Source organism: Achroia grisella, unplaced genomic scaffold, assembly GCF_030625045.1.
Source record: "Achroia grisella isolate CSIRO2021 unplaced genomic scaffold, CSIRO_AGI_Agris_v1 utg778, whole genome shotgun sequence".
NCBI classification, from domain to species: Eukaryota; Metazoa; Arthropoda; class Insecta; order Lepidoptera; family Pyralidae; genus Achroia; species Achroia grisella.
In genome coordinates this window covers 855,519-868,558 of record NW_026713018.1, presented here as the reverse complement: position 1 = coordinate 868,558, position 13,040 = coordinate 855,519, and the positions used below count along the sequence as shown (strand labels likewise).

Below are 13,040 nucleotides of genomic sequence, written 5' to 3'. Positions count from 1 at the left end.
CAAGAAATATCTATGTATTTATATCAAATTATCTATGTCTAGATGGCTGTATAACAGTTATTATTATTTTTATTATTTACAAAACAAAACAAATTATCTATGTACTTATAACAGTTGTCTAGTATCCATAACACAAGCTTTGCTTATCCTGGGAGTAGATGGCGCTGTTATTTGTCCAAGGTTATTTATTTATTATTTACAAAATTACTGAAGAAACGATGACTATCACAGAAGTATAAAACTGTGTTGCGAATATCGACGCGCTCCACCGAGTCTATATAATTCCAAAATATTCATGCTATGACGTTCCTTACATTAGGTTAGTCTAATAAAATTGATATAACTTTTAAATTCAAATTTACCAGAACAAAGAATATTGCAAAGAACATTGAAGTTATAAACAAAACATAACGCCTATGCCTGCATTTGATAGTGATGCAAAAAAATCATTATGTGTATAAGTGTGTGAGAGAGTGAGGGAGACTATGTATATGTGTGTATGACTATGTGTATGTGTATCTTATTTATGTATATTATATACATAAATAAGATTAAATTTGAAGCTACAATATTTAGGATACAAGCGAGTCAAAAAAGGTCTTACCTTCAGTTTTTCATAAGACTAGCTTTTATTAATAACAGTAATTAAAAATATCTTCTTTATAGATTACTAGTTGCTCGCCCCAGCTTCGCACGGGTGTATGTACACCCGTATTATAATATGTATAATACACATGTATTATATGTATAATACATGTGTATTATACATATAAACCTTCCTCTTGAATCACTCTCTGTATTAAAAAATCCGTTTCAAAATCCGTTGCAAAGTTTTAAAGATTTAAACATACATAAGGACAGAGAAGGGTAGCGACTTTGTTTTATACTATGTAATGAAACTAATATACCTATACATAGATGTAAATATTGTGCCATCTATTTAGTTTACACTATACTGTATTCTTTAATTTTAACCATCACATTACAATATTTTTAGTGTAATACTAGGTGTGCCCGCGATACTACCCGCGTTAAATTTATAGACCATTTCTTATTCTGATGCTATAAGCTATATTACTGTAAAGTTTCATCAAAATCCGTTCAGTAGTTCTTGCGTGAAAGAGTAACAAACATCCATCCATACTCACAAACTTTATAAAATTAATAAGATAAGATGGTATGGTAATAATGTTGTCCCCAAATAGGACGCCGTAAGATTATTTGCCATTTCAATTGCCAACTTGTTTTTTATCGAAATTGGTACTAGATGTTTGCGGCGCCATCGCCGCAATAGATGTAGACAGATTTGTTAAGTGTATTATCTCATCTAGGCATATAATATTTCAATGTAGAGGCTGGATAAAATTGACTATAATTTAGAGTAATCGTAATGACAAAGAAATGGGTAACGGAAAGGTCGTAAATACTTATATATTTATTAGCAATGCACCTCTATTTGATACGAGATATAGTATATATCTGAGATTTTATAACTATACAATAATAATAATAATATAATAAACTCAGGACAATTCTCACAGCGCCATCTAGACCCAAGTTAAGCTAGCTAAAGCTTGTGTTATGGGTACTAGATAACTGATACATATACATAGATATATATTTTTTTTTGTAAATACATACATATTATACATAGAAAACATCCAGACCGATACAAACAATCATACTTATGAATACAAATGTTTGTGCCGTGCGAGGAAACGAACCCGCGACCATCGTTCGTAAAGCGGTGTGCTTGACCGCTAGACCACCGAGATCGTCAATATATTTTTAACTAAACATCTATACATATATATAAAATTGGTGTGTGACTGTTTGTAATATTGTAATAACCGTTTTTTACTACCTGCATATGAATATAAATATGGTACAAACATCAAAATAACATTTTTTACAAGTCTTGTCCGTCTGTCTGTTTGTTTGTTCCGGCAAATCTCTGAAAGGGCTGGTCCGATTTTGACGGAACTTTTATTGAGAGGTAGCTGATGTAATAAGGAGTAACTTAGGCTACTTTTATTTTAGAAAAATTCATTTATTTTAGAAAAATAAAGCTATCTGGACTGGTGATCTTATTCACCAGTCCACATTACTAACAATCCCCTTTTCCCCCCTGATGGTGGTGGTCAGGTTTTGTATCAAATATTTGTGGTCTCACCAAATATTTGTGGTTAATGGTAGCGAAATAATATAAAAAGCAAATAATATAAATCACTTAAGTAGGGAAAAATTGGCTCCAGCAAAAAACACCTAATTCGTTAAAATAAATAGACTCTTTCTGAAAAAGATTTCTGAGAATTATTTATCTCTCGAGGTAAGTAAACATTTACTTATGGTAGACTAAGTAGTCTGTTAATATTAATTTAATCTAAATATATATAACTCAAAGGTGACTGATATAGTGATCTATCAACGCACAGCCCAAACCACTAGGCAGATGAGGCTGAAATTTGGCATGTAGGTAGATGATATGACGTAGGCATCCGCTAAGAAAGGATTTTGATTAATTCTACCCCGAAGGGGATAAAATTGGGGTAAAAAGCATAAAGTACTACTACTATGACGTAGGCATCACCTAAGAAAGGATTTTGGTAAATTCCACCCGTAAGGGGATAAATTAACGAGCAAAGCCGCTGGCAAAGGCTAGTGAAATATAATTCTGTAAAATAAAAATTTATTTTATCAGTTTTTCTCTCTTATTATCTTGTACAGAACTAGTAGAAGAACTGCTTCCAGACTGAGCATCTCTTTCTTCATTACATAAGCTAACTTGGCTGCCAATATCAGATTTTCTATATCTTCTCTTCTTCCTCATTTGTTTATCCATTCTCTCACATATATTTACAGCACTATGTCGAAGCTCTATTGGTATATCTCTTACTATAATATCGCGTAGTAAAGCATTTCTGACATTCTTATTTACTGCAGTACTATCCAAGGTTTTAGATTTGTCAGATTTCTTAAACTTTCTGTAAACATTTCTGCGGCACTTATTCCAATCTTTATGTAATAAACTTCTATACACCCATATTATTACCTTAATGAAGCATATACTTGAGAGGATTACCCCACATACAGCTGCAATACAGCCTATGATAGATAAAAAGGCTGTCTTGCAACATTTGCTATAATCAACAGTTTCACCATGAGCCACTGGACAAAGTTTCCCATACATCATATCCCTTAATAAATACAAATTTTGAGATATCGTCGTGCAATTCGATTTCAACTCCACTGTAGTATTACCTCCATGCTTTGTTGACTCTGTCACTACACCGAGACCTGTACTTATAGCAAATATATCACCAAGTGTTAACGGATGGTCTAGATCTCTACATATATTAATAAATGGGACATATATTACATCTGGTAATTCTTTATTAACATCGCCCTTACATTCGGGAGTTTCTACGCATTCATTAATTCTGTTATCGAAAAACGACCGGGCTCCAAGATATTTTAAGTCGCAATCTACTGGACTACACTCATCTAACGAGTCCTGATCTAGACTATCACAATTTGCTATTTTATGATCACCAATATATTCACGAAAAAAACCGTTGGCTTTTCTTCCTCTGCCTACAGTGGTATCAAAATTGATTCTTATATTTTGTCTTTTATATTTCCTGTCCACACATCTATAGTCTAGAACAAAATCACAATATCCAATTAAATCGTGTTTGTACATGCAAGGGTAAATGAAAAGCAATGTCTGCAGTTGTTTAGGCTTTAGAACAAGCACATGTTCACCATAAACATACACGATATTGCAGTCTTCTGCGTTATTGATTAAACAACAATTTTCAGGATGAGATATAACCCTACAATTTCCGACACGATCTTTATTTTCAATGTCGATGTAAAATTGGATTGCTACAGATTGTCTGTTTATTGAAAGAATTCCTTTATCTTTAACACTTATTAATGATACCCCAAGTTTTATTGGAAACAGAAATATTATGAAAACTGAATAATTATACATGTCATATTTCACAATTCTCGTGTTCACAATGGCACTATTATTACAATAGTTATTTCAGTTATGTCTTGTCATAACATATTATGAAAATGACGAATGAAATGACATAAGAAAAGTAGGTGATATACGGGAAAGTTTTCTGGTGTTAGGAGAACATTTAGACATTTCTGCTATATAAAGCACATATGAGTTTTATAGATTGTTTATAGAGTGTTTTATAGATTTTATAGAGTGTTTTATAGATCTAGGATCATATTTCAGAGCAAATTCAATTTGTAGTTCTATGTATTAGAACTACAAATTGAATTTGCTCTGAATGAAATTTGACCTCTGGTTCTGCTAATACGATTTTAAAAATTATTTCACTGTTAGAAAGGAATTTTATTCCCGAGTGCTATAGGCTATATAACATCACGCTATGACTAATAGGAAAAATGTGGCAAAAAATAGTTATTTTGAGTGCTCTCCTTGCGTGCACTGCGTTAATGGTTAAAATTATGCAAAAATATGAATGACGGATGTAAGGAACTCCTTCATAGATTTTTATACTATTTTTGAATTTTATAATAATATTTTTTGACATATTCTTTTAGTTACAGTCTTTAGGTATATATCGCTGTTATATAAGTGGCATTTTATTTTATCTCCGTATTTTCCTTATTAAAACCTCATCATTCATCTCAACCACATTCCTTAACAAAACCCCTAGCACCTCTCAGTCATCAGACACATTAGACAATTCCGTTGAAACGGAGGTAACGCTTCAACGGAATTGTTCTCCTTGAAAAGTCCTAAAAGAAATCCGTGACAACATATGTGTATCTTTTAAAGTTAACTCACTATATCCTTCTTTATGATAATCTTCTAAAATAATACATTATTTGCAAAGGTTATTAATCCTTATCCAAATAAACACGTTATTTATTCTAAGTATTTGTTTCTTTCATTCTTCTTCTTTTTCTGATAAGTCAAAATTCCGAATGAGCGGTAGAATAAAAAAAATGTGCTTATATCAAGTTTACCTGAAAAGATTATTTCTATTTCTATTTAATTTTGAACAAAATTGTCCTATACATAATTTGATTTCAATGAACACTTTAGGAGATATCTTAGTTTTAATAAAAGAATCACCTTACTAACTGGCATAGTGCAGTTTACAAATACTTATAAAAACAAATAGCTGATTCAAAATGGACTGTTAGGACCGTTGGAAGCTGGAGCGTGTTATGTGTGTTAAATATAGTAGTAATATGTAATATTATGTTATCTGTGGTAGTAATATAAGACTAGGGTCATGCCAAACTGGGGCGTGTCGCTAAAGTATAATATTTAAATATACTAGTAATTACTTTACTATCCCATAAATAATGTTTTTTATGTACTGCCAATTTGAATTTATTGTATCAGTGTATCTAATTATTCACGTCTAATTTTACGTCCCTAATTACGTGTTTAATATCATCATTAATCGTGATTTGTTCTCCCCCGAGGCCATAATACTTGTAACTAAATGGACATCATTATTTAGAATAGCGTTAATTTCACTTTGATTAGCAGTTTCAATCGGATAACGCCAAAACAATTATAAGATCCAACATTAAACTGATTAACTACACCGGAATGGGAACTGTTGTCATTTAATTAACATTAATTTGTTTGCATTACTGTAATCCTAGATAATAGAAATAGAAATAATCTTTATTCAAATAAACTCATTACAAGCACTTTTGAATAGTCATATTTTGATTCTACCACTCATTCGGAATGCAGATTTATCACAAGAAGAATGAGCAAGAAACTTGTGTGTTGCTCTTTTTAATATATGTTTTTTTATATAAATAATTACAGTACAAGTAAGAGGCTTGCGATAATCAACATAGAAATCGCTACGCACTCATTATTATTAGTGTAATCAAATAATATTGTCAGTGCTATGGATTTAAGTTTTTCTATAAAAACATTATTATCGTTAACGGATGCTTCAAGTTTATAGTAAGTTTTTTTGCAAAGGAATTGTTTTATTTGACATTTAAATCTTTTTTCTGGCAGATTTATAACAGACTCTGGTATTTTATTGTAAAACCTTACGCAATTGCCATAAAACGAATTACTAGCTTTAGCCAAACGACATTTAGGTAAAATCAGTTTGTTATTGTTACGTAAGCTTTTATTGGTGCAATCACTAACTCTTTTGAAACTGTCTATATTCTTCCTGGCATAGATGATATTTTCATAAATGTATTGAGAAGCAACGGTGAGGATATTTGATTCCTTAAAGCACTCTCGCAATGACTCCCTGGAACCCATACCATAAATGGAGCGAATGGCCCTCTTTTGTACAGTAAATATTGTATTTATAATGTAAACAGAGAGGATGCTAGATACCTCAGAACAATTAACAATACAACAGAAACTAGAATAGAATAGAATAGAAAATCATTTATTCATTAAAATCGTTTATTGAAGCACTATTGAATAGTGACACAGTCACATTTTTTTTAATCTACCGCTCATTCGGAAAGCTGTCTCATCACAAGAAGAACGAGCAAAAAACTTGCGTGTTGCTCTTTTAAATAATTTTATTGTTACTTTACATTTTTAAGTTGAAGTGTGTGAATACAAACTACCAATTAGCACTAAGACAATTAAATACTCAAATAGAGAAAATCCTTACTAATATTATAAATCCGAAAGTGATTCTGTCTGTCTCGCTTTCACGCCAAAACTACTGAACCGATTCAAATTAAATTTAATATACAGATAGTCTAGATCCTGAGAAAGAATATAGGCTACTTTTTAAGACGAAAAAGGGTTGTAAGGCGTTGAAATGGGAGATGCAAGGTTGTATGGAAGTATCTTCATTTTTAAAGCTAGAAGTTTGAAACTTATTTTTTAGATTGTAGACTAAATGTAAATAAATATAATAGTCAAAGATTGTATAATTTTTACCCTTTTGTGCACCTATTTGCGCTAACGGTATATAACGGCGAGACCACAGTAGATGATGATAGGGTGAGGTTAAAGTCAATCAGTTACCTCATCATGGTGAAGACACCAAAAATAATCACAATGATTTGACAAAGGAAATCGCGTGGAGGTCGACCTGTTGAGGAGCAATCACTATTACTAGCTATCTTCGTTTATCAGACTCTGCGACTAAAACACATCTCACTGCTGAGCAGCTGAAATGTACGACAATGAGGTACCCATGCCGACGGTATTAAAACGGAATAAAAAATGAAATGATGTTTGTTACTCTAGCTAATTTTGAAATATTTGTAAATCTGCAAGGAACAGGTTTAAGTGATGAGAAAATAATAATATAAAGAAATTGCATGGAAAATAGTAAAAACAACAATTTTATTTTCCCATACACCCTGTTCGTGCCTGTCAGTTTAGTTCCGCTATAAATTTCTCGGACCCTCGGTTCAGAAATTAATTGCGTAACTAAACTTCAAAAAACTTTTGACATATTATTTAATTCTGAAGCGGAACGGTGTCCACGGGGTCAGCTGGTATGTAATATAAAAAAGTCAATAAAAGAAATCTATAACTCATCTTTTTTATTGTCTATCACACCATAATCAAACTTAATGAAATCAGCCGCTCGTTCCGCGATCATCATCACTGGAGCATTAGTATTGGCACTTGTTATAGTTGGCATTATACTAGCATCTACAACTCTTAAACCTTTAACACCTATCACTTTTAATTTCCTATCCACAACTGCTGACCGATCGTCAGTACTCCCCATCTTAGCTGTCCCCACAGGATGATATACATTATAAGTCACTGTTCTAATCATACATTTCCAATATGCGTCACTCCCAAATTCTGCATCATCACAATCTTCATATAGAATCCTTTTTATTTCAGCCTTCATTCCTTTAAATGTTGGAGTGTCAATAATTTTCATTACATTCTTCAAGCTTTGTATGTAAATATCAACATCTCTTGGATCACTAAAATATTTCGGAAATATTTTTGGGGAATCCATTGCATTAGTTGAACGTAATAGTATTTTTCCCCTTGAATAAGGTCTACATAAAGACACGAAAAATATAATCATTTCCTTGTCTGAATTGAACATTTTAAACTGTTCGCATATTTCATCTTTAAACGACATTACATCTGTACACATTTTGTAAACGTAAGATGTATTTGGTACAAAATAATTATGATCTATCTGTACATCAGGCAGTTTTTTACCATCTGGTACAGATAGGAACGCGTTTATATTTGGTTGATCATAATTTGTTGCATGTGGACCACTGTGATCTAATAAATACTGCGCGGCTGCTTTATTCCAATATAATTCATCTTTTGGTTTAGCACCAGTATCTATAGTCACTGGTATTGGTATTCTTACATGATCTTGCAGATTTTCGCCTACAGGTAAATCAACTAACACCTTTATACCTAGATCGTCGAGGTGCTGTTTTGGACCAATACCAGAAATCATAAGAAGTACAGGTGTATTAATCACACCTGCGCTTACTATAATTTCATTCTTAGCTTTGAACGTCGCTACATCTCCATTTTGAAGCATGACTCTAACACCAGTGCTCTTTAAATTATTCTCGTCAATATCAACTTTATATGCAAACGTATTCTTTAAAATGTACAGATTCTGACGATGTTTTATGGGATTTAAGAAAGCAGTTGCAGTACTTACTCTATGGCCTTTATAATTTGCTCCTCTAATTTTTCCAACTCCCATTTGTGTAAGACCGTTTAAATTGTCCAAATAATTTAAACCTAATTCCTTATATCCGTCAATTAATTTGTTAACTATATCAGTGTGAGTAGAATTTAACTGATCAATGACAAATTCACCATCAGTGCCGTAATGTTGTTTTAAGTCTGGATTACTTAATATAAAAGGGTCTACAATTTTGACGCTTTTCTTCAAATATTTTTTAATATTCGACCAGTCCCAACCATCATCGTCGTCTAAGTGCCACGATTCATAGTCGCCCGGAGTACCCATCATATGTAGCATGCCGTTTATAGACCCAGTGCCTCCTAGAACCTTTCCTCGAGGCCAAAAGGATTTGCCATCAACACAACCTTTGTTAGTATTTTCATCTTTCTCAGTGTAATATTGCCACGCATGTCGACTTCTATGGGTAGCGCCAGAGAAGTTGGGGATCTGAAAACATATTCACTAATAACTGTTATTTTTTGTAGTTTAGTTTTCCGATCCCGAGATAAAATAATCATTAGATAAAATTTATGCTTTAAAATACTTAAACAATAACTAAGAGAAGTAACAGATGAGAGTGACTAAGGAAATGGACATTCCACTGCTTAGTAGACTAGTGGCAGTACAATATTTAGTTTGTATTACTGCCCTTAATTGCAAGTATTGCTGATCTGATTATCTTGGAGTTACTGAATTAACATTATCTTTATGGGATAAAGAACATTTCAATGCAGATAATTTCTATGGTTGCTTTGTGTGATAAGATGGATACAGGATACCAGGCTTGATATCTTTATCCTCAGGTATGATAAAGCTGGTATCACAACAGGAGTCAAATGATAACGTGATAATCGTAGTGCTGTTCTTGTATAAGCGACGGTACCACTTACCATCAGGTGGGTCGTATTTGATATTAAATCTAAATATATATAACCCAAAGGTGACTGACGTTGTGATCTATCAACGCACAGCCCAAACCACTGGACGGATCAGGCTGAAATTTGGCATGCAGGTAGATGTCATGACGTAGGCATCCGCTAAGGAAGGATTTTGATTAATTCTACCCCCAAGGGGATAAAATAGGGGATGAAAGTTTGTATGAAACTTTGTCAATTTTAAACCGATCGGGTCGATATGAAACTTTGCATGCATAAAGATATTATGACGTAGGCATCCCCTATGAAAGGATTTTGATAAATTCCACCCCTAGGGGGAGAAATTAACGCGAGCGAAGCCGCGGGAAAAAGCTAGTTAGAGGATAAGAGGCATAATATGTTTGTCCTCTGGAATGAAATGTTTGAGTGGTATAGCAGTAGTCATATGTTAACGTGATGTTCATAGTGCTGTTCATATATATAGGCGACGGTACCACTTACCATCAGGTGGGCCGCAAGTATATTTGCTATTGCAATTACAAAAATTAATTAATAAATAAATTAAATTAATTAAAAGATACTAACGATAGACTCCAGTGGCGGATCACCACCAGCCTCCACAAGCAGCACCTTCCAGTCTCGAACCTGTGACAGTCTGTTCGCGAGTATACAGCCAGCTGTGCCTGCACCTATTACGATGAAGTCGAAGCTATCACCATCTGGAATCATATAACATAGTATATGTAATAATAATAATAATCTCAGGACAATTCACACAGCGCCATCTAAACCCAAGTTAAGCTAGCTAAAGCTTGTGTTATGGGTACTAGACAACTGATACATATACATAGATTTTTTTTAACATACATATTATACATAGAAAACACCCAGACCGAAACAAACAATCATACTCATGAATACAAATGTTTGTGCCGTGCGAGGAATCGAACCCGCGACCATCAGTCGTACAGCGGTGTGCTAGACCGCTAGACCACCGAGGTCGTCAAGTACTTATAACTTTCGCTATCAGCAAGTGAAAGTCCCGTTTAAATCTGTCTAGCTATTTCTGAGTTTAACAGAACAAACAGACATATAGACAATAATATTTAAAATTGTTTTTTTTATGTAAGTGCCGTAAATCCTTAGTAATATTATAAATGCGAAAGTAGCTTTGTCTGTCAGTCTGTCTGATCGAAAAATTTCATTTAAATCGGTTCAGTAGTTTTGGCGTGAAAGCAAAAACTACTGAACCGATTTAAATGAAATTTGTTACACAAATAGTCTAGAACCTGAGGAGGGACATAGGCTACTTTTTAATCCAAAACAAAAGGGTTGTAACGGGTTGTAAGGGGAGATGAAAGCTTATATGGAAGTATCGACAATTTACGCGGACGAAGTCGCGTGCACATCTAGTATTTTCATATTATATTTACTGAAAAACTGTTAATTTGAAAATGATTTAATAATAATAATAATAATAATTTTTATTTCAGACAACATGATCCATTGTGTTTTTAACAGCTTAATGACATAACTTATCCTATGTTAGTAATAAAATATATAATAAAATAAAAATGTAACTTTTAACATATTACCTGAGTGTCTAATGGGACAGTCTGATGGCATTTTCTACCAGTCTACCGTCGCACTTATCAGAGTTAAACAGTTTCAATTAAATAATTGTCTTTAAAATATATATTATAAAGTTATAGTTACACTAGCTGTCCCGGCAAACGTTGTTTTACCATATAAATTAATAACGCTATAAAAAAATAGGGGTTGATGATAGAAGGGTGAAAATTTAGGATTCTATGTATTTTTGTATGTTGCATCATAAAAAAATAGAAACTAAAAATTTTGTCTAAAAAATAAAATAAAAAATTTAGGTGTGGACTACCCCTAACATTTAGTGGGATGAAAAATAGATGTTGGCCGATTCTCAGACCTACTCAATACGCTCACAAAATTTCATGAGAATCTGTCAAGCCGTTTCGGAGGAGTATGGGAACGAAAACTGTGACACGAGAATTTTATATATAAGATTAAAATATATAATTAAGTATATAGTTAATATACCTGCAACTTTATAATAATGGTCATCAGGCCAGTCCTCAGTGATCAGGCATTGTGCTGCAAACAGATGCTTCACAAGATTCGTGAAAGCAATACCCGAAGGGCCTTGCGTGTACGTACCACAGGGGATGTCCAGACATGTCATTGCTTCTGAAATTAAATGGACAATACATTAAGTTTCAATTTTACCAAAATGCGAAATGTCCTCGCTAATATTACAAATGCGACAGTAACTCTGTCTGTCTGTCTGTCTGTCTGTCTGTCTGTCCGTCTGTCTCGATAGCTTCTGAAATTAAATGGACAATACATTAAGTTTGAGTCAATTTTACTACGATGCGAATTATCATCGTTAATATTATAAATGCGACAGTAACTCTGTCTGTCTGTCTGTCTGTCTGTCTGTCTGTCTGTCTGTCTGTCTGTCTGTCTGTCTGTCCGTCTGTCTCGATAGCTTCTGAAATTAAATGGACAATACATTAAGTTTGAGTCAATTTTACTACGATGCGAATTATCATCGCTAATATTATAAATGCGACAGTAACTCTGTCTGTCTGTCTGTCTGTCCGTCTGTCTCGATAGCTTCTGAAATTAAATGGACAATACATTAAGTTTGAGTCAATTTTACTACGATGTGAATTATCATCGCTAATATTACAAATGCGAAAGTAACTCTGTCTGTTTGTCTGTCTGTCTGTCTGTCTGTCTCGATAGCTTCTGAAATTAAATGGACAATACATTAAGTTTAAGTCAATTTTACTACGATGCGAATTATCATCGCTAATATTACAAATGCGACAGGAACTCTGTCTGTCTGTCTGTCTGTCTGTCTGTCTGTCCGTCTGTCTCGATAGCTTCTGAAATTAAATGGACAATACATTAAGTTTCAGTCAATTTTACTACGATGCGAATTATCATCGCTAATATTACAAATGCGAAAGTAACTCTGTCTGTTTGTCTGTCTGTCTGTCTCGATAGCTTCTGAAATTAAATGGACAATACATTAAGTTTGAGTCAATTTTACTACGATGTGAATTATCATCGCTAATATTATAAATGCGACAGTAACTCTGTCTGTCTGTCTGTCTGTCTGTCTGTCTCGATAGCTTCTGAAATTAAATGGACAATACATTAAGTTTGAGTCAATTTTACTACGATGCGAATTATCATCGTTAATATTATAAATGCGACAGTAACTCTGTCTGTCTGTCTGTCTGTCTGTCTGTCTGTCTGTCCGTCTGTCTCGATAGCTTCTGAAGTTAAATGGACAATACATTAAGTTTGAGTCAATTTTACTACGATGCGAATTATCATCGCTAATATTACAAATGCGACAGTAACTCTGTCTGTCTGTCTGTCTGTCTGACTGTCTGTCTGTCTGTCCGTCTGTCTCGAT

At 33.4% G+C, this 13,040-nt stretch overlaps 1 protein-coding gene across 1 annotated transcript; it reads right to left on the bottom strand.

Annotated features, from left to right (window-relative positions):
- Positions 1-7,541: 7,541 nt before the first annotated feature.
- Positions 7,542-11,792, bottom strand: LOC131850622 (ecdysone oxidase-like). Its single transcript, XM_059200916.1, has 3 exons — positions 11,651-11,792; positions 10,160-10,293; positions 7,542-9,146 (listed from the first exon to the last, which is right to left on the bottom strand). The coding sequence occupies exons 1-3, from the start codon at positions 11,790-11,792 to the stop codon at positions 7,542-7,544; spliced, it is 1,881 nt and encodes a 626-aa protein (XP_059056899.1).
- Between the last annotated feature and the right edge of the window lie 1,248 nt (positions 11,793-13,040).

What these genes read in the sequence shown, in the direction of transcription:
- LOC131850622 (XM_059200916.1), bottom strand. Translation starts at nt 11,792, where the DNA reads ATGACATGTCTGGACATCCCCTGTGGTACGTACACGCAAGGCCCTTCG. An exon ending in CCATTATTATAAAGTTGCAG is followed by an intron (nt 10,294 to 11,650) that starts GTATATTAACTA and finishes ATATGATTCCAG; the next exon opens with ATGGTGATAGCTTCGACTTC. An exon ending in ATCCGCCACTGGAGTCTATC is followed by an intron (nt 9,147 to 10,159) that starts GTTAGTATCTTT and finishes ATATGTTTTCAG; the next exon opens with ATCCCCAACTTCTCTGGCGC.